Below are 23,032 nucleotides of genomic sequence, written 5' to 3'. Positions count from 1 at the left end.
AATTTCTATTATACATGCCTTAGGTTTTACCATATTCATTAAACTGAAGTCATATGGTTGTATGTTGTTGATTAAAAGAAAATTTTTTATTCAGCTAATGTAAATAAAGAGTAGATGCACTGGCCTATTTTGATGACAGATTATGTTGCTTCGTGACCAGACCGACTTAATGACTTGTACCACAGCTTGTGTCTGACCCGCCATTCAACAGCTTGCCAGGTCCACTACATAGGCACAATGCTCTTTTTCTAGCGTCCCTCTCTACTAGTGCTCGCCGCAAGGGTACAGATGCTTTGCCCCACCGCCCCTCCTCCCATGATGAGGGTAGAGAGCCTAAGAAAGCCTCTAGAGCTAAGCCTCATGACCTCACTTCTTCACCAAAGAAGGGTGAAGACAAGAGCAAAGTGGAGAAAAAACTTATTAGTAAGTAGGACTGATAAGATGCAATGTAGTAAGTAGTGTTGGTTTGCTGTCTTTGCTGCCGCACTTCATTAATCCGATTACCACGTTCGTCTTTAGTAGGATACTCCTCTCACTTCAGTTATCATTTTTGATAGAGAAATGAATATACAAAACCAGATATCAAAGAGGCCACCAGTTAAATTTTTTTCTCTCAGACCAAGTACTCACATGGTAAATCTAATGTAACCCATTTATCCTAGCAATATTACAGCACTAGTTTCTTGAATATATATTACTGTATGTGAAACGAGGGTCGGATTAAAGAAAGTCCTGTAGTGAGTAGAAGCTCATGCTCAGGTTTGTTGGTTTACTGTCTACCCTCTACAGCTTAGTGTGTTCTCCAACCCTTGGTCATGCTCCTCCCCCCAGGAAGTAGGGAAATTGTGAGAAATCCTTATGAAACATTCGTTTTATTCATTTATTTATTTGTTTTTTATTTTTTTTTTTTTTCATATCTCCATGTACTGTATGTATGTACTCACTTGAAACCTAAATTTTCATATTTTTGATTACTGTATAAATAACTGCAGTTTAAAATGTACTGCTCAGTATGTATTAATATCAGTGACTTTTACCATTCTTGATTGTTTAATGGCAGTTTTACAGTGTCAGTAAATTATGATAATGATTTTTTACATTCCCTGTCTAGCATCTGTTGTCAAGTAGACCATGCTCATTAAGAAAGAGGTAATCATGTTATTCCATTTGCAGTGGATAAATTTCTTATCATTTTTTTCATAATTTCCCTCAACCCTGGTAAACCTTAGAATGCCATCTCATTGTATTGCAGGCTGCAGGAGTTATAATCTTAGAGTGGTATCCTGATATGTACTTTGTGTTAAAATGAATATAAAGTGATACTGTTTTTCTTATGCAGATGCCTTGTTGTTTCTTCTGTTAATTCTTTCTTATTGTGGGTGTTGGTTGTGGTGGTGGTGAGGGCTCCCTGGAATGCATTCACTTGTATTTATTTTTGAACACCCTGTCCCCTAATAATTGGTGCATATTATCTTACTAGGAATTGTTAACTAATAAGATGGAAATGTGGTAATTGGAACTTGTTTAGTTTGCACTCAACGACTATTAGTGTTTTGTGTTGTGGATACTTGTGTGTTTGTGGTTCATTATGCTGTGAATGATTACGTGTACTTCATATGGTAATCTGAAATACTGTACATCTTCAGTTTTTACCATTAAAGCATTTACATATTGAAAACTTTTTGTGTAATGATTAAATGTTTTGCACATATCACATACAGTTTTCTCAATACTAGTAATGTGCTAAAAAAGCATACAATTGCTTTAGGATTTTTTTTTTTTTTTTTTTTTTACCATCTGTGGAAGTTTAGGATATTTTTAATAAATTTGTCACTGACATCTCGTTTTCAGTACCAAAGGAATGTTGCAGAAATTTTATATTACTGACATTTCATTTTTGATGCCAGGGGAATGTAGCAAAAATTTTACTTCTAAAAAAAGAATTTTGTCTTTGCACCATTGCACTCCCAGTATAGTAAATAAAACATGCATGATTTTTGTTATACTGATGAATATTAATTTTTGTTTATTTGTCTTTTTACTATTATTATTTATTTGTTTTTGGCACAGATTGTTACTACAGCAGCTTACCACACTGTGCATATGAAAGGTACCATTTGTGGAGATTGAATAGTTTTATATCATGCATTGTTTTAACAGGCGAAGAAAATGAGGCAAAGAAGGACAAAGAGAAGGAAATCATCCCTAAGGATGGGCCCAAGGATGCTACTAAGGAGCCTGTGGAGGCGCTAAAGGAGTCTGCCGGCAGAAAGTCCACCCCAGAGCCCAGGTTTGACCCTGAGAAGTATGAGCCTGTGGTGAAGACTCCCCCAGAACCCACCCGGGTCAAGTCCCCCGATCAGGTTGGTAAATGGGTATGTTTTCTCAGGAATTTTTTACTCTACATCACCTATTTACTGTAGTGGAGATTAAAGAAAAAGTAGTTAGAAGGATTTTTTTCTTTTTCTTGATCAGCTGTTTATTGTAGTGGAGATAGAAGAAAATGTAGTTTGATTTTTTTTACTTGATCATCTGTTCACTTCAGTGGAAACAAAATAATGTACTATGGTTAGAAGACATTGTGTTAGTCAGTTAGTTTCATGGCTGTATTTTCTAGAGTTGGACAGCTGTATGTAAAATTTTGCTTTGTATATTATTTGGTTAATTTTACACCACATTGACATCTTGAACTCAGCAATTAATTTTGTAGTTTATCTCACCAGTGTCTGGGAAATTTATATGAGTACCGTATTATAATATAGCACTGTCATTGAATCCTCTTCATATTATTGTACATGAAGAAGACAGATGCCCAATAATTCAGAGTGCATGATTGCATGTAGAGATGGAGGCTCTAAGTTTCTGTAACTCCTTTCTTATTGTTGTTGCAAGAAAGAATGAGAGAGAGAGCAACTCTAGGAAGCTAGTGTTTAGCCTTGTGTTTGAAATCAGATGGAAGTATGACAAGAGAAACAGCTAAGTAAAATTTTCCTTTTGGAAGATAATATACAGTAAGCTTGGAATTTTGTATATGGATGTGTCTATTGATTTTTGTTATTTTATTTAATTATTTATGTATTTACTTATTTTTTGCATGGTGCCATGATTAATTATACAGTAGTAGCCTTCATGTTAGAGTAAATGAGATTTAGATATTGACATAGAGAATTTGGTAATGAATGAATGCTTTGCTATTATTATATGAAATGATGACAGCATTGTACCTGCTTTCAAAATTATAACTATCAAGATAGATTACAAGGAACCGTAATAGTATCACACAGAATATTTTGTAATAATGTGCAAATAATCAAAATTTTAATTGGAGTTTATTTTTTTGTCTCCGTAGGTGATGGTAAAAAGCCCTGACCCTGTAAACTGGACAGTACCTCTGGATACTGGCAAGACATTCACCGTGACGCACAACATACCCGAAGGTAAGGCATCTCTCAGTGGCTTTATTGTTTGAGAATGGATAGGAGCTGTAGCCACCTATGACTTTGCAGAATTGATTGGGCCTGACTATTCTGATTATTGGCTCTCTTGACTCTAATGTATTTCAAGATAATTGAAGTTTATTCCATTGTGGTTTTGTACTTGACAGTGATTATTGGTTCCATACATATTACTCATTGAAAGGTAGTTGATTGAAAGCTGCTGCTATAAATTTTCCTCATCATATTCACTGAAGTGTTGGCCATGAAAGAAAAATATTGGCTTCAGAATTTGATTTTATTGAAGAGTTTGGTTTATTTTAATTTCTAGAAAATAAGTTTGTTTGAATGCACATTAATATGATTTCCTCATTTGCTTCCAATTTTTTTTTATGAAGTGTTTGAATTAGTGAAAACCTGCATGTATCTTGAATTATGTAAAAACAACATACTGGTAATGGATGATTTACCATTATGGAGGTATTATTTGGGTAAGTACTTCTAGGTCTCTTTTTAGATTTTTTTTTTTTTTTTTTAATATATGAGGAGTACAGAAAATTGAAACTGTGAGGATTTATTTATTTTTTTAAATTATAGTATCATCATTTGTAAAGAGTTTTCATCTACCTGTGCAGCTTAATATGCAGTATGCTCATATGCACAGTGCTTAAGAAGTGATAATGAGGTTGATCAACTTAAGTGATTTGTTAATGAAAGTGGAAGTTAGATTTTCTTTTTTTTTTTCTTTTTAATGTTTGTGGATTGTGAAAGTGAAGCTTCTGAAGCACTCCCAGTTTGCACAATTTTACCTGTGCCATTGATAATTTTGAGTGGTGCAGTATTATAGTACAGTACTATAATTTGCAGATAACGACAATTATCAGAATATCATGGCCCAACGTAGGACTTGACTTTTTGACCATGTTGGTATTTTTATTAGCAATAGTAGTATTACATTTTGTGTATTGATTTTGGCATATACAGTATCTGGTAGAAAAGCTTTTATTAACACTGAACTTTTAATCAGGTCTCTTATTTAGTTTTGCTGTACATTGTTACAGCCATACTCTTCAATTTTATTACTGTATATTATATATTACAAGATCAGTATGAAGGAACTCTAAAATTTTTATATTAGCCTTTGGTATATTTTGGTATTAATGTATATGAGAAATATAAGATGTACATATTGGTAAACTCTTAATCTTAGGAAAAGGCCAATTTCTTCATATTTGCCCACTTGTGCATGGTATCTTCCCAAATAAGAGAGAATCAGAGACTCTTGATATAAAGAATAAATTTATACCTTGATGTTCAGAATTACAGAAAAATATAGCAAAAGATTTTGTCCACAGTATTTATAGATATTTTGATTATAAGTAAATTTGTGAAGTAACATTCCATGACTGTTAATCCCTGAGCATCACACAGCTGCCTGCATGTATAACTCTAGGTTCTTGTTTTCTGTCGTAGCCACTCACTGTTTGAGAATACCCCGAGGTACGTTAGGGAGAGCTAGCTGCCATGAAGACCTGTTAGGACCACTAGGGACCTCTTGCTATGGCCACCCTTGATGTCACCACAGCTATATTTCAACAGTGTTTTAGACTGTAAGATTTATATCTGCGTGCCTTTCTCATGGCACAAAATGCTGATGTAATGTAGTAGTCTTGAGGAAGTCCTGTTTAAAACATGGAACTAATACATTTTTGCAGTATACCGTAAGAGTTATGTCACGCACTGACAACCTATTTAGTTAAAGTTGAATTAAAATTCTTTTTCTTGGATTTTAGAACATCAGTTGTTTACTAAAGTGCAAAGGTGACCTCAAGAAATGTCGCAGAATTCCAGACTGAAGTCTGTAATATCAGTACGTGGGAGCTAATGCTATACATTTAATGAAAACTTCATTTCTAACTTTGCTACATAACCCATTTACTCAATTGTTGGGTGTTGTGACCGTTAAATTTGGCAATATTATAGTTTGATTTATGTAAAACGTTTACAAAAATTTTGTGCACCCAGAGATGTTTAGTCTACCTTTCTCATACTCACCTGTCTTGGTGATGTTATGCTCCCTCTTTATTGCATTGATACAATGTTGTCACATTATATATTAGTCACTGTTTGAAGAAGCTACCTTATGGCCATATTTAAAGTGTAGTTTCAGGTATGGAATGAAGAATTTGCATATTATGTAACTGATTCTTTTTTTAAAAAGTATAACTTTCCATACCAAGAATAAAACACAGAATATAGGCTTGTTTTAAAGACTGGCAGATTGGCTGTTGAATCTGCTGTACTAGTATCATAATTAGTGCTTCATGTTAATAAGATTGAGGTGAACACATTGATTCAGTGATGATGGGTACACCTCAATATATACTGTATAAAAGTTGCAGGCTTAGAGTTAGGCTCAGTGGTATTTCTTAAGGGCAGAATATGCTTGTGTATTAATGGTAAAAGAGTACTGCACTATATCATTGTTTCAGTGCAGGCATTATGAAGATATGAATCTAAAAGAAACTTCAGTAATATTTCATTTATCTGCTCAGTAATTGTCAAATTTTCAAACCTTCATAATTTAGATAACTGGTTGAACAGTCTTCTGCTGACAACACAGTGCAATATTATATATACTCTGTGTTACAATCATAATCATAGGTTAGCTTACTTCAGAAGTTAAGTGTATGTACTTTGGGTTTTCAGATGAAAAGTAGGAAATTGGCTGTGTCTACTTAAGCACATTTTTATCAGCACTCTTTAATAAGAAGTGTATTTCTCTGCTGAAGCTACACCATCAGCCTGGGTCTCTGATGGCAGCATGCTGCTAATAGCATCTTTGCCAGAAATACAGAAAACATAATGATTTGTTGGCAGTTGCATTTATAGTTAGAAATTGGCATTATTAGTAAGCATGAACTGTACATGAAGACAACATTGTTTGATTATTTGTGGGGGTATGATATGATCGGTAAAAAAGATCCCCCTCCAGGAATCAAAGCCATCTAATGCACCCATAATGTAATTATATTACATAATCACCCCTCAGAATTGTTTTTAACATTCATGTCATGTAGTCTGCACTGCTCGGTTTGATCCTGGAGAGGTTGCAGTATTTCGGATATCAATGGGACTGTATACTGTATTAATATATCAGTGTCTGCAAAGACAAAGTAGCTGTTTTGAATGAAGGAGTAAATGACAGAACACACCTACAAATACATGCACCATGTTTGACCATCATGGCAATTGCAATGGCCATAAGGAATTTTTGTACTACTGTACATTAAAGAAAATAAGCTACCAGGTGTATCCAGTTTATGTACTGTATGTGGTACTGGTAGTGTGTAAAAACTGTTCATAGTTTGTTATTGCGATATAAAAACAAGTCAGTTAATTATCATGCAAAGAGAGGAAGGATTATAGAGAGGGGTAGATGCACTTATGGCATTTAATTTAAAAACTAGTGTAACTGTTTAGAAATTCTTTTTCAGCAGTTGAAAGTTATATAGAGTAATATATGACTTCGCTGTTTTTGTTTTATTAAAAAAAAATGCCTGGTTGCTGTGGCCCACAGCCATTTTGTAATATATTTCATCATAATGAGCACTCTGATGGGACAGTGAATATATTCATCATTAAATTAGAAATAACATTTCTTTTCAGCTGTTTAAGTTTGGTTTATGAAAATGAAAGTGAAATGCAGACTGAAGTCAGAATTCCAGAATAGCAATTTAGTATAATGAGTCCCATCAGGCTTCTAACAGCCCCCTACTTCATTATTAGTTAGACTAGATGGTGTGTCAGCTAGACCCATGTGCATGGTTGGTGTGCTGCTGTCTGTTAACTCTTAACGTCACTTGAGTTGTATTGCAGTGCTGCATTAGTTATTTCTTACGATTTTTTCTTTGTGCCAGCAGTATTTATTGATGTGGTTTGATATATGACTACATCTGATAAAGTACCTTGAAGCTAGGCATGGGGTATTCATATATATATATATATATATACTGTATATTCAGATGCATTAATTGCAGCATTTAAAGTACAGTGCTTTTTTTTTTTTTTTTTTTTTTATTTGAACTCACTCTAAGGCAGACCCATGTTCACTGCATTATTAATCCCCAAAGAAAGATTTGAGAGGATTTTTGACCCCCCCCCACAAAAAAAAAAAAAAAAAAAAAAAAACCATTGTAGATATTGCTGGCTGGCATATAATGAGAGATGGACTAACAGTTGTAATATACAAATGTTTTTTTTATGATTTCTTGCATCTATTGGATATATGTTGCAAGCTGAAGAATGTGCCAGTGATTATCTCAGCCTCACATCTTTGTCGCATTGAGAGTGGTGTCAGCTTAGACAGTACGCTGAGTATAAGAAATTCTGAATGTAAAAGTCTGACATAGAGCGAGTTTAAAGATGTAAGATTCTGTTGACAGTGTCTCAGGCAGCATGATTGCTAAGATTATTGGCAGTTAATTTTGATAACTTCTGATACCAGTATAGCTTTCCAAGTTCATTATTTATTTATTTTCAAATTCTGAGGTCGTGTATTTTTCCTTGTCTCTTCTTATTTGTACAGTGATTTTTGAATGAAAGTTTGTTGAGTACCCTTTAGTTGTAAAGGGTAATAGAAAACATTTTTCACTACTTTTTTGGACACAATGCTTTTCCAGTCATACTTGAGCTGTTTGTATGTTGCTGTTAATATGTTACAGGATGGGAGGGGGGAAAATGGTACTACACATATGTGCCTACCTGTTGCAAGAGGCAACAAAAAAAAAAGGAGGGGTGGGGGAGCCATTAGCTGGAAAAACCCGGGTCTTGTATTACCTTATGGGCAGGATTAGTGGTGATCCCACTATCCAGTAATTGTGTTGTCTTACCCTTCTTATGGCACAGATGTTTGTGATTTCTATACCTGGGGGCTTTTTTTTCTTCTCTTATTCTTATTCGTAACCCCTTCAGTCCAGTGATGTGTTTCGTATTCTTGCTCCAGGGATTTTATTTAGCTCAGGAGAGACTTTTTGAAGTGGAAAGTGATCCTTCCTAAGCTGTAATGAAACTGTCTAGAATTAACGCAAATACTGTAAAGTGATAAATACATCCTATGTCATTGGAGTGAATGGGTAAAAGATCAGAGAGTACTGGGATAAATCTCCACACCCCATAAATGCATTAGGGTATGGGTTAGGTTGGTGATTATTTTTTAGTTAATATTACTTAAAAAAAATATCTAGATATGCACTAGAAAGTCTTTAACTCTTTAACTGTTGTGGTTGTCGATGGATGCAAGTGGAAGAGAGTGCCGCTGGTGTTCATTTGTCAGACTATGTAGAAAACTGTGGCTACAAGGGTGTTAGCAGTCAAGGATTGAGGCTGAGGGTCCCTGGTCCCTCAGTGCTCTGCCTTTCATAGTGTTTAATCAGTGTAGTGATGATCTTGTCTTGTTTATTTTTTTAAGAGTAATTTTGACCTTGTCTAACATTTTTATATGCATTTTTTTTTTTGGTAACTTCTTACATTACTAAAAGAATAAGGTACTGTAATTTAATTTCATTACTATCTATCTATCTATCTATTGCCAGATGCCTTAGGCTAATCCCGTACGGGGTGACCACAAAGAAATTGCCTCCACGTCGCCCTGTCCCCCACCATTTCATTGCCCTGCTCCCAACTCACACACCCCTCTCTCATATACCTCTCTACTCCATCCCTCCATCTCATCCTTGGCCTCCCCCTCCTTCTACCCCCCTCCACCTCACTCACATACACTCTCCTCATCAATCTCTCACCCTCCATCCTACTTAGTCTATTTATGGACATTTCATCACTTACTAGTTTATTTGTACTCTAATCATGATTTTGGTATTATGAGACTGATGTATGTTTTTTTTTTTAAGTTATTTTATTAATGGAATAATAAGATTCTATATTTACTGGCCTCGTCAGGTCTTGTGCCTTAAAGTTATGTTCCCCATGCTATTTCTAGAATAGAGACACATTTTTGCAAGACCTGAGGCTCAAGCCTGGCATCTTTTTTTGGCTTAAAGCCAAAGTGGCCATGCAAAAACACTCTGTAGCATCTGACTGATCCATCCATCCATCCATCCATCATCCAATCCTACATTGCCCCATGAGGGGTGTAGGAGCCTGGGGCTAGGCAGTTGGTCCTGACATTTAAGATGAGAGTGACCAGCTTCACTCATCCCTGAGTGGCATTACATGACCAATCAACCCCAACCATCCCATGGATATAAACCTTCACCAGCTCAATCCGATTAGAGCGCAATAATTACCCACTAAACCACCAGGCGTCAAAATTTGGTTATATGGTTACCACCCAGTGTAGTAAATGTTTTCTTGGTGTACAGGAAACCATTTGGCTTGTCACTTAGTGTGGAGTCACCCACAGGCAGAAGGAAGAGGAAAGAATGAAGGAAAGAAAGACAGAAGAGAGAGTGTAAAGTTACCCGTAAGCAGAAGGACAAGGAAAGAATGAAGGAAAGGAAGACAGAAGAGGATGGAAGGAAAGAAGGATGGAGGAGAGGAAAGGGCAAACACCCGACAGCAGCATTAGATCGAGTGAGTGGATGGTGAGCGCCCCCACCTCTGACTGATCATTATAAACAATTACCCCTGTCAGCTGATGACTGAAAACACCATGGCAGAAGGTGGAAAATGGAGAAATAAATTTCCTGGTGGAAAATGGAGAAATAAATATCCTGAGCTACACCGTGATTAATCATACCTGAAAACTCAGAGGCATTAATTATAATTATAAAAATCTATAACATTATCACTGTACATACAATACACAAGAGACTTAGGGCCACTGCACCACATACAATTTGCACTATTTGTACTTATCACACTAGTTACATTTCAGAACTTTTAGACAAAAAGTAACTTTACTAATTAAATTAAGAATAATTTAGGAGAAATGGATGGGAAAACTTTGCTTTGTAAGACACTAGTAAATAATTTTCAGCAAGGCTCATATTGATGAATGGAAGAAGAGCATAGGCCATGTAGTATTGTTTCAGTCATTCTGATAATGATAAAAAGTGATGTAACAACTCCAGGCTTGAAGAGCCATAGGAGTTCCATGTATGCCCAGGAATGGAGTCAAAATGGTGTGGATGGGCAGGGTTGGGTCAAGTTCATTTTTATTTTCGTTTTTGAAGGCTCCAACATGCTTGCATGCATCTGCCTTGGTCACCTAATGGCGGCTCTCCATGCAGCTAGATCTCTGGCAGCTTCCCTGTTTAATCCCATAATCCTGAGGTCACACTCAGTGATCTTGTCCCAGGTCTTTTTTGGTCTACCTCTCACTACCCTACCCCAAACATTAACACTTCCACTTTCTGCACCCAGTTATTTTCCCCTATCCTCTCGACATGCCCAAACCATCTCAATCTACCTCTCCTCATTACAGCACCAGTACACGGCAGTCCCATCCTACCTCTCAACTCTTCCATCGTAAACCTAGCCCCCTTAGGCCTTGCACTCAAGGACGCACTGCACATCCACCTAATCATTGTTATTTCTGTACCTTTGAGCCCGCAAATATCCACTTCCTTTATTGCCCTGGTCTCACTGCCGTATAGCATTACACTCCTAACACATGCTGCATACGAAGATCCCTTAGCATGGAAGGAGAGCCCTCTCAGTCTCAGGAAAGTGTATCACACTTACAGGTCCATGCATTTTGGTTGGGGACAGCCACAGTGGCGCTGTCAGCAGTACATGGACTCGAAATCCATAACTGGCTTACTGCTTACAACAGCATTATATTGCTGGGACAGAGAAATAAGAACAGTAGCTGCTCGACTTTACAAACTAATTCAGCCAACCCTTATTGCGTTTCCTCGAATTTTCTGCAAAATCAAGTTCCATAACCAGGGCTCCATATAAAGGAAATTCTAGTATTTTGAGAAACTTTCCACTCAATCCCTGAAGACAATGGTCAGGCCAAGTTCCTGACAATGCGCACCCAAACCTGGCCAATTGTGCTAACTGTCAGTGTTACACACAGCAGTCTGAACCTATAATTAATACCCCAACTTTATTGTATTATTGTGTAATTGTTAACATTGATAAATACAGTAATGAATAAATAATAAAATATGCACACGTAAAGAATAAGGTGAGGAAAGTAGTGTACCAAATACGGTACTCTAGTATAGTAAATAGGGATAGTAAAATACAGTAGGGTTTACCTCCAAAAGTAGGGGTTCTGCACTTGTTGCAGAAATATGCCTGACACAGGTAGCCATACTGGCCCCCCCCAAACCTGTGTCAGGCCTGGGGGTGGTTTAGTCACTGTCAGTCACCCTCCATCAGCACTAAAAGTGGTACTGGGGTGATAGAGGGGCTGGGGAGCATCAGGGGTGGTGTTGGTAATGATGTAGGGGTTCCTTGGGCAGAGGTTGAGGTCAGAGAGATCAGATTCAGTTGAGGGGAGGCTAGAGGTGGATGGCAAGGAAATGCCTGATGTGCAACGGTCCTTCCTTTCTTTTGGTTTACGTGGTAGTGGTGACCTGAAGAAGTCGTCAGTCTTGGTCCACTTTGGGGCATACATCTCTCTCTCGATCTTCCTAATTCTGGTCCTCACATCTCTCAGTTGAGGGTAAAACACTTGGAGATCCTCATGATTGTTGTTGATGAAGAAATCCAGAAGTGTGTCAACACTATTGCTGGCTTTGATAGTCAGACCTTGCTAGTAGACTCCTGCACTTCCTCCTCAGCTGGTGCCTCCTCTGTAGTCACTTCCACCACATTTCCTCTTTGGACTGGATGTGGTAGCCAGGGTCACCAGCATCCATATCCATCCATTCATGGATGTCCTCCATGTCCACTTCAACCTTGCCTGCTTGGTGAAAGGCCTCTGTGCACTCCTCTGCAGTGAAGCCCTCTAAATCTGCTGTCTCCTTTTGCAGCTGCATGTGGTCCCTCTGGCCAAAAATTGCATTCCACCTATGCATAAGTGTCCTGGTGGCCACACCGTCCCATGCCCTCCTGATGTTCAGCACAGTGTCATGCATGTTATATTTCTTCCATGCCTTAACACTGCACTGCCCTCTGGTGTCCTGTCCTTCTTCTGGCTCAATCTCTACCACCAGAATGTCATCCAGCATCAGCCTTCTTTAATGCCACTTGAAGGTGTTGATGATCCCCTGGTCCATGGGCTGCAGGATGGAAGTTGTGTTGGCAGGAAGGAACATGGCCTTGATTTTTCCCATCATGGGTGGTCAGCACTTCCTCTTAGGGATGGACTGGGGCCTAGTCCAGCAGCAACAAAACACTAACCTCAGCTGGCTGCACATTGTGCTCCCTCATCTGGTACCCCTTGACTGAGGGCACAAAGCAGTCAAAAAACCAAGTCTTGGTTATCTTGCCTGTGAACCAAGCCTTGGTATTGCTGTCATAGTCCACAGGCAAACTATTCATGATGGGCCTCATTGCATGTGGTTGGTTCTCATTCCCCACCACCAATGCCCTCAGTCGGCGGTGCGAAGCATCGGCATTTGTGCACAACAGCACAGACACACATGGTTTGCTCTGCTTGTGGCCTGGCACACTGGACTGGCTTTCCTCAGCATGTGTGGCATTAGGCAGGGCTTTCCAAAAAAGCCCAGTTTCATCAGCATTATAAGTTCTTCAGTCTTGAAGGCCTGTCTCCCTTTTAATCTTCTTTAATTCCCCAATGAAAGGCTGAGAACTTTCAGATTCAACACTGCACTCCTCTTTCACAATTTTTCAGAGTGTAATGTCATATCATGTACAAAATCTTGTTATCCACCCATCAGTAGCCACAGAGTCCTTGATTCTGAGTTTCTCAGCAAACCTCAGTACAGCACTCCTTATCTCAGGCCCAGACACAAGCAAGCCCTGGGCTCTTTCCTGCCTGTACCATCCTAATGCCGCATTGTCTTATGTTTCAAACTTCATTTTTTTCAGAGACCTCCTTTCCAACATTTTAGATTTTTCACTAACACTAGCATATCATCTTTGTGTTTGCATAGGTCATACACTTGTGTTTTCTTTACCCCATACTCCATCAAATCCCCTGGGTTTAGTCTGTTCTCCATCTTCTCAATTATTTTCAGTTTCTGGGCAAGAGAAAGCCTAACCCTCCCCTTCTTTTCATGAGCTTTAGGCATGGGTCATAAAAGCTGTGGTTGACTGAAAAAAAACACAAATAAGGCTGCAATATGAAGGCAAAGCCACACACACGCGGAGTTATTGCTAACAGTAGGGTGATCATGTGAATACTGGATGGGCCACGCAATGTAACCCATTCCATGCTGTTGCAACTACCCAGGCAGATTAGTAGGGACATATGGCAACACCACACCACCTGCCAGGGGAACGGTCTGCTATGGGCTCAATGACATTCTCGATTTACAGAACTATTTCCAGTAATTCAATGATTTTTGGAACGGAACTTCCTTTTCGGGCTTATTCTCAATTTTACAGAAATTTTCCTTTTAATGGGGGGGGGGGGAACAAAAAATTCTTTCGCTGTCTCGGGCTTCCACCATATCGGTGTTCATTACATCGAGCACCTACTGTATCTAATCATGAGTATGAACATTGCCGTCTCTTCATGTACACCCACTGTTGTAGAGCTCAGTTCTTATGCCCCTTTTCACTCATTTCCTGGGAGCTTGGTACAAAACAAGTGAAGTTAAAAAAAGAGATGGATTTGATCTTCATTCTCTCTCTCTCTCTCTCTCTCTCTCTCTCACACACACACACACACACACACACACACACACACACACACACACACACACACACACACACACACACACACACACACACACACACATAGGTCGTTGACAGAGACGGAGCTCTTCCTGGATCGTGGGGAAATAATCGCTGAATGAGCGACAAAAAGAAGACCAGCCTATTTGTGATTATATTAATGAGTGCGTGAGTGGTGGTCCCATTGGACAGTAGTTAAAAAATCGCAGTTTCGGTCATAAAATCAACAAGATATGGCGAAAATAGAAAGTCTCCATATGGTTGATTCATGGCAGAAAGGGATGGTGCAATGTTTACAAGTGGCGAGAGAGAGTTCGAGGGCTTCTCTGAAGAGGACGTGGGAAATGGAAGTATTAAGTTGAACCAAACAAGCATAGCAGGTGTAGAGACAACAGCGGAGAGGAATGTCTAGGAGATAAAAAAAGGTATGGGCAGTAATTAAAGAGTTACAGGAACGGACCATAGAGCAGGAAAACAAGATCAAAACTCTGTGAAATAAACTGGAAAAAATTCGTATACGTTGTGACGAACAAGAAAGAGAAGTTACTGAATTAAAGGTGAGCAATGAATCAGCCTCAAATGAAATAAAAAAGCTTAAGAGGGAGAATAAGAGGTTGGAAGAAGAATCAGACAGGATGAAAAGCAAACTAAATGATTATGAATCCAAATCAAGAATACAGGACGAGCACATTAAAGAAATCAAGGAGCAACATAAGGGATGGAAGAAAATTCAGGAAGAGGGAAATGTAAATTTGAAAGAGATTATAGAACAATAAAGCAAGGAAAAGGTGGAGAGAGAAGTGGTTAGGGTGCTGAGAAGTAGAGAATCTTTAGTTAGGGATGTAGCAGATAAGAAAAAATGTGTAATAATTTCAGGAGTTAAAGAAAAACGTATGACAATAAGATCAGAAAGAGAAAGAGAAGAACTGAGTAAGGTTAAAGAAATAATATCAGTAGTCATGGAGGAAAACAACAAAGCTCAAGAGAGATTGAAGAGGTGTTTAGGTTAGGAAAGTACAAGGAAGGAGGGGCAAGGCCATTGAAGGTAAAGTTTAAGTCTCAGGCAACAGTAAACGAAATTATCAGTAAAACATGGAAATTATCAGACAAGGAAGGGTTAAAAAATGTTTGGATAAGTAGAGATGCAAATGAGGAAGAAAGAGCTAAAATAAAGGAGTTAGTAAGGGAAGCAAAAGTAAAAAACGAGCAGAGAACGGAGGAAGAGAAGACAGTGTTTTATTGGAGAGTCATGGATCAGAAATTAAGGAAGTGATACCGGCAGAGAGAAGGAGAAAAGAGGGTATAAAAAACATCAAAAATAATTGGAAGGTGGCATATACTAATGTTGATGGTTTAATATCGGCAAGGCTAGAAATCAACTATTTTTTGAGGGTACATGAACCTGATGTTATGTGCTTTGTAGAGACCAAATTAAGAGAAGATATTGATGTTCACATGGGAGATGGTAAATACAAACTGTGGAGAAGAGACAGAAAAGAAAAAACAGGAGGTGGAGTGATGATAGCAGTGAAGAACAACATAAATGTAGATATCATGGAAATGGGAGAAGGCAGGGCCGAAGTGATAAATATAAAATTAGAAACTGGAGAGGATATAGTGATCATGTGGTCATTGAGTTGCAGATAACAGGGAACGTGGAGCCAAGAGACAAGCTTTATGGGCAGGGAAGAAACAACTTTGGGAAAGCAGACTTTACAGGTTTGAGAAAATTTTTCGAAAATGCAGATTGGAGAAAATTCAGAGAATCAAGAGAGATAGAGAAGAAGTGGGATATTTTTCTAGGCTTCTATCATTCAGGAGTAGAAAAATTTGTGCCAAGAGTAAGGGGGAAAGAAAACAGGAAAAAGGAGTGGTTTAATAGAAGGTGTATGGTAGCAAAAAAAGAGAGAGACACGGCATGGAACCATTGGAGAAAAAGAGGGAACAACAGAACAGAGGGAGGAATATAAAAGAACTAGAAATGAATACACAAGAATACATAGAGAGGAAGAAAGGAATTTTGAAAAAGGTATAATAGATAAATGTAAGGATGAACCCAAACTGTTTTATAGATTTGTCAATGGCAAATTGAAACAAAAGGAAGGAATAACCAAACTGAAAGTAGAAGGAGAGGTCTATAAAGATGCGGCAATGCAAGCAGAAATAATGAACAAATATTTCCAATCAGTTTTCACAAATGAAAAGGAGTTTGTGGAAGGGGTGGGAGTGACTAGAAATGTAGTGATAAAAGATATAAAAGTGGAAGTACAGGAAGTGTATAAATTACTGGAAACTCAAGATGTAAGGAAAGCCCCAGGACCAGATGGAATCTCTAATTGGGTACTGAAGGAATGCAGAAAACAACTGGTGGATAAGATTCACAGTTTAATTGTGTGTTCTCTGGAAGAGGGGAAAGTGCCTCAAGAATGGAAGAGGGCATATGTGGTACAAATTTATAAGGGAGGAAACAGGGAAGAACCCCTGAATTACAGACCAGTGTCCCTAACCAGCATGGTCGCAAAATTGTGCGAAAGAATTCTGAAAGATTGATGGTTAAAATATCTGGAAGAGATGAATATTTTGGCTGATAGTCAGTTTGGATTTAGAAGTGGAAGGTCATGTGTTTCCAACTTGTTGAGTTTTTACTCAAGAGCAATTGATGGTTGGGTGGATTGTGTGTCCTCCTCCTCCTCCTCCTTCTTCATCTTCTTGATAATGCAGAGTTCAGAATATTGGCTCAGAACAACAAACAACCCCCACTACCATGAGAAGGGAATGGAATCACCTCTTGGGCATGATGAACCTCACTACTGGAGTGGCATCAAGGCCAGCTTAGGTTGGACATACTTTCGGTTGGTTGGTTATACTTTCAAACTGGGTCCTCAGGTCTCAGAAGGATACGCCTGCTTTGTGTACTCCAAATTTCTTATTGCCAAGCTGTGATTGGTGGATGATGCTTGAGAACATTCAGCATCCTTTACTTTGAGTCAGATTACTTCATTAGTCACAGTATGTATAGGGTCCTTAGACCACTGTTGGGTCAACAGTACTTCCATTAACCCTTCAGTATGAAGATGATTATCCTGGTAGCTGCAAGTTTGTTTTATTTAACTTAGGAATGACTTCTCAGATTCAAAGTGAAAAATTTGTACAACTTTAGACTCATTAGTTTCTAACATATTTATCAAGTACAGTGGAGTTACAGCACCTCTTTTCTGATTCCCTTATTACTTTCAAGTTTCTGCCGTGACAGTTATTGTGTGCACTTCCTTAGATGTCTCTGTTGCATAAAAAAGGAAGTATGGAGTATCAGTTGTGCAGAAACAGTCTTACTGTTTTATCCATCCATCCCTCCATCATCCAGTCCTATGTCGCCCCATAAGGAGCATAAGAACCCGGGGCTAGGCAAGTTGGTCCTGACATTTAAGATGAGAGTGACCAGCCTCACTCATCCCCGAGTGGCATTATGTGATCAATAAACCTCAACCACCCCTTTGGATATAAGCCTACACAGGCTCAATCCCATTGGAGCACCTTAATTACCCACCAAACCACCAAGTGCCATAATTTGGTTATATGGTTACCAACCATCGTAGTAAATGGTTTCCTGGTGTACAAGAAACCATTTGGCTTGTCACTTAGTGAAGAGTCACCGATAGGGAGAAGGAAGAGGAAAGAATGAAGGAAAGAAAGAAGAGGGAGTGTAAAGTCATGCATAGGCTGAAGAAAGAGGAAAGAAAGAAAGAAAGAAGGAAAAAAAAGACAGAAGAGGAAGGATGGAAGAGAGGAAAGGGCAGACACCCAAAGCAGCACTACATCGACTGAGTGGATGGTGAGCACCTCCACCTACCACACTTTACTGTTTTATCTTTTTGTAAAAGGTATTAATTATTTATTTCCATATAAAGATGGAGTGAGCTCTCTGTACTTATAGGTTCATGTAGTGTACCCCCCCCCTACAATATGTCTACCCCCGATGTATATATGCCCCCCCCAATGCATACATGCCCCCACTAAACTTGCTGACTTAGCACGCTTTCCCAGAGTCCCAAGCCTGGGAAGACGGCGCTACTGCGTCAGTTCAGAGCAGACACTCAAGAAGGACAGACAATTTTGTTGTGAGCTCGTAATAAACTCCTTAACTAGCTGTTTGTACACGGAGTTTCTATCACCAAAGTATTGCAAGTTACATTTGGTAGCAGCGGTGTTTCGGACCATCAGATTCTGACCGCCTCCTACACTACTTAGTGACACGAACAGATATACGACGTCTCGCATCTCACAGCCTCACCCCTCCTCAGTGCCTCTTGTGGTGTAATAACCGGCTGTGCTTTCCGGGTGTACAATTTCTCTCGCCAGTGCTCACCTCTCAAACAACCCCACCCGCACACCTTGTTCCTGACAGCACGTGTCACCATCGCCGACCTATGCACCTGTTTCACCTGTTCCTGGCACCTGTTCCGAACTCATCATAAATCCTGCCCCCCACGGTGCCACTTATCACTGTCTTCCCACCGCCATTCTCTGCCAACATCTGCTCTCACACCCCACCACCGGCCTCAACGCCGCCACACCCTGCCCCCACATGTGGTCTGAATTACGTGAGCCTCCTAGGACCGCCACTCCCTGCCGGTGACTCATCGGAGCGTCTCTTCCCGTCTCGACTTAAGCCCAGCGAGAAGTTCCCCATCTTCTAAGACTCATCCAACATATCGCTCCAGTCTCGTCCCCAGCCACTCTCATCTCCGACCAGCTGTCCCTCCAGCGCCGCCCCGCCCCGCCCCAGCCCCAGCCCCGCTATGCCCAGCCACACCTGCACGTCATACATCTCGTCAATCCCATCTCTACTGTGTAACTATAGTATACCTTACCTTTCTATAGAGATTATCCTCGATTTTCTCTACAGATTGGATATTTTGTAAATATTCCATCTCATTTCCATTACCCCGTTTTCATCTTCACCTACGTTATTTATTATCCATCTCATCCTTCGCCTTTTATTTAAACCCTCCATCCCCTCACCTTCATTCGTTTTCACACCTACTCGTGTATTACATTCTCTCATCTTTTTATACATTTCCAACTACATATCCATCTTCATCCTTCATCTCATCATCCATTGCCGCATTAAATGTCATACTTTCCACATCGACCGCTTAACACCAGCCCTCTCGACCCGGAAACATCACCTGATCATACACCGTCTGTCAACTCTGCCACGATCACTCACTTACGAAGTTGCAAAGAGTACCACCACTCTGTACCTAAGACTCCCGTTTCACTTCCCGCAGAACCACGTACTACCCATCCTACACTCGTAAATCCAGATACCTCCTCCTCTACCCCTACCTCTACACTCCCTTCTTCTTCCTCTACTCCTTCCCCTATCGTTCACTCTCCTGCCTCACTTCATACCCCGTCTTGCTCGCCCTTAACTACCACTACCTTCTCTCTCTCCCGCTCCTCTCCTACCGCCACTTCTGCACTTCCAGCCATGGCCACCCCTCCACATTCTATCTATCTCGACGTTGCCAATCGTCCCAAATTTACCGGCCGGGACCCAACTTGGTCTATCTATGATTTCCTCAGAGAAGTCGAAACCAACATCCACAATCGGCAGGTCACCGATGAATTGCTCAAAGTAGCCTACCTCATGGGTCGCTTGCACCATGACAAATCGGACATCGGATCTGCAATCCATGCAGGGCATTTCGACTGCATTAATACCTTTGCTGATTTTCATACGGAACTCATCAGCCTTTGTTGCCAGCATTCAAATATCGCGTCTCTCATGGGATTCATTAATCTCCTAAACCAAATGGATGAGGACTTGAAGGTCCCAGCACAACATGCCAGGCTCCGCGAAGCTGCTGCCGCCATGAAAGCAACTAGTAGCAAGATGCTCCAATTACTGGTAGGCACGAAATGGTTAGAAGCCAAAAATAGCGTTCCAGTGATTTCACTCACCAACTTTGCTGACTTAATTGGTTACCTGAGATTCCTTCACTGGCTTGCTCCTAAACAGCGAGAGCTAGCCTTGGAAATAGGTTTCAGTCCAGGAGATAAAATTATTCAGGCCACTAAAGCCATTCGTGAAAGATCAGGTTCGAACTACACGCGTCAGGGCACCACCCAACCCTTGGCCTCCTCAGTCTGTCACACCTCCACTACCCCAGACCAATCTCGCTCCCGTCCCACCACACGCGGCAGACCTGCCACGCATCGTTCTCCTACCGCACATCGTGATCAATCTAGCATCTGACGGAACAAACAATCTTCGATTCTTTGCTGGCACTGTGGTCATCCTGGACATCGAGAATCCAGTTGCGACCGTAAATACAGACGTCCTCACTCTCAAACCAGACAGCGTATGCCTTTCCGCTCCCGTCGTCCAAAATGCAAATACCACAAATCCAGCAAGACTCACACCACTGAGGAATGTCGTTACCTCAACCGCCGCCAGTCGGGGGAAGCGCCACGCCCGTCTCGGCCCAATATCATGTAGAACCAGAAACCCAACTCCCCATCCGCCATGTTGGTCCCATAACATCCTCGGGTTTGGTCATTCTCGGATGCAGTCATAAAATACCAACATCATTCTTCTTGGACACAGGATCTATAGTAAATCTGATCTCCGACAATTCCTTACATCTTATTCAACGACATCACAACCACGTCACTTTCCTGGAACCACCAGACATTCGCCTATGTGGTGTCGAAGGCTCAGAGTTTAAGGTTAAGGGAAGAGTCACCCTAGAAGTCAAACTACACAGAGATTTGCCCCCTATCCCAATTGACTTTCATGTCACTAATGACTTGCAGTATCCCGCAGATGCCCTTATTGGTTTCTCCACCATGGCACAACACTCCATTGCATTATTACCTGCCTGTGGTAGTATCAACATTTCTGGATTCCCAGTATACAGTATGGAATGTCCCCGTCCTGTTCGTACGATCAAATCAGTCCTTCCGTTACCTCTGCCCCTGATCACTACCAAACAGTCCAGACCAACCCAAACCACCACCACCATCATCTGAGAATACAGAGATCATTCCTTTACTGACTGCGAGCAAGGACTTAAATTCCTCTATGTCTACTGATACATCCTCTTAGCTTTCGGAAATGGCTCTTACCTCCTCTCTCGACAACACTATCGCTGACTCAGAGATGTCTCAGTTACCTACCTCACACAGTGTGAATGATCTTCTCCAACACGCAGAGACGAAACGTGCAGTAACGAATACGTGCACAATTTTGTTACCGCATGAGTTCACCAAAGTCTCTGTTTGTGTTGCCGGTGCGAAAGGAGGAGTGGATGTACTAACACTACCTGAGATATGTTGTGTGAATGGCTTGACTTATGAGTCAGCGTGGTGTACAGTCTTAGAGGACAGTTTATGCTACCTGTACTTGCTCAGTGTCACAAATGCTCCACTAAAACTTAAAAGTGATGTAAAAATTGGAGACTTCCTGGTATACCCAGCAGCCGTAAAGGTTTGCCAGGATTCCTCAATTCCTACTTTTCAGACTGATGATAGTACGCCAATCAGTGTATGTACTATTAACTCTACGGGATCTGCGCCGACATATTCACCCGATATGCTCTCACATCTCACTTGCATGGATTTCCCAGAAAATACGCCTCAACTCCTCGACCTTCTGACCTCGTACAGAAACGTGGTTGCCTTACCCGGTGAACCGATGGGCAGAACAGACCTTGTCAAACATACGATTGAACTACTACCAGGAACTCAGCTGATTTACATACCAGCTTATCGATTTCCTCACAGCCAGAGAAAGCAGACAGATCAAATGGTACAGAACATGTTAGACCAGGACATTATTGAACCCTCCGTCAGTCCATGGAATAGCCCACTTTTCTTAGTACCAAAGAAGGACGGCAACTTTAGACCAGTAGTCAACTATTGTAAGGTCAATTCTGTCACCGTTCCAGACCGTTTCCCGTTACCCGTCCTCACTGATTTGCCAGAATCCCTTGGTGAAAATAACGTAGTCTTTTCATCTTTAGACCTCCTCAGCGGGTACTGGCAGGTCGAAATGGCAGAGTCCTCTCGCCCAGTTACAGCCTTCATCACCCCTTCCGGACATTTTCAGTTTAAGAGACTCCCTTTTGGTCTGAGAAATGCTCCTTCCGCATTCATGCGACTTATCTATTCAGTCTTCAGCGGTATGATGGGACACTCTCGTTTTGCTTACCTAGATACCTCCCCCTACAATATGTCTACCCCCGATGTATATATGCCCCCCCCAATGCATACATGCCCTCACTAAACTTGCTGACCTATCACGCTTTCCCAGAGTCCCAAGCCTGGGAAGACGGCGCTACTGCGTCAGTTCAGAGCAGACACTCAAGAAGGGCAGACCATTTTGTTGTGAGCTCGTAATAAACTCCTTAACTAGCTGTTTGTACACGGAGTTTCTATCACCAGAGTATTGCAAGCATAATACTTTACATTTAACCAGTCTAACCACACCAGCCCATAGTTATTATAACAATGGAGATGTAACAATTTTTTGACAGTTAAATGGTATTGATTAGAAAAGTCCATCAGAGTTTAAGTTATTGGGGATGTGGCTTTGGTGGTAGTTGAAGAGTGGGCCAGATATTTCCCTCCAAATTTCAAAATGTATCATGTGCAGTAGTGCATTTTTTATGCCATACATGATATACGAAGCAGTACTGGTATCAGGTTGTACTGTTTGCTTCCCAGTGTTAACCTCTTCAGTTGAATTTTTTTTTTTTTTTTTTTTTTTTTTTTTTTTCCCCCCCCCCACTTCGAACTTGTTGTAAAAGTTA

The 23,032-nt window shown here is 40.4% G+C and overlaps 1 protein-coding gene across 14 annotated transcripts in view; it reads left to right on the top strand.

Moving 5' to 3' along the window:
- The window catches only part of LOC145393515 (uncharacterized), a 1,158,665-nt gene that overhangs the window by 1,119,427 nt on the left and 16,206 nt on the right, over positions 1-23,032 (top strand). For 11 of the 14 annotated variants that reach the window (XM_080267654.1, XM_080267659.1, XM_080267660.1 and 8 more), the window contains 4 exons: positions 253-423; positions 2,161-2,375; positions 3,350-3,437; positions 4,908-4,934. In XM_080267654.1, the coding sequence (XP_080123780.1) occupies positions 253-423; positions 2,161-2,375; positions 3,350-3,437; positions 4,908-4,934 (501 nt within the window). The remainder of the gene's footprint in view (positions 1-252; positions 424-2,160; positions 2,376-3,349; positions 3,438-4,907; positions 4,935-23,032) is intronic. The other 3 variants (XM_080267651.1, XM_080267658.1, XM_080267652.1) reach the window with 3 other exon arrangements.

The sequence above is a fragment of the Coenobita brevimanus genome, chromosome 24 (assembly GCF_032717465.1).
Source record: "Coenobita brevimanus isolate Jiangsu-jjx chromosome 24, ASM3271746v2, whole genome shotgun sequence".
NCBI classification, from domain to species: Eukaryota; Metazoa; Arthropoda; class Malacostraca; order Decapoda; family Coenobitidae; genus Coenobita; species Coenobita brevimanus.
Note: the sequence above shows the minus strand (reverse complement) of the source record. Positions and strands in the feature narration are given on the sequence as shown.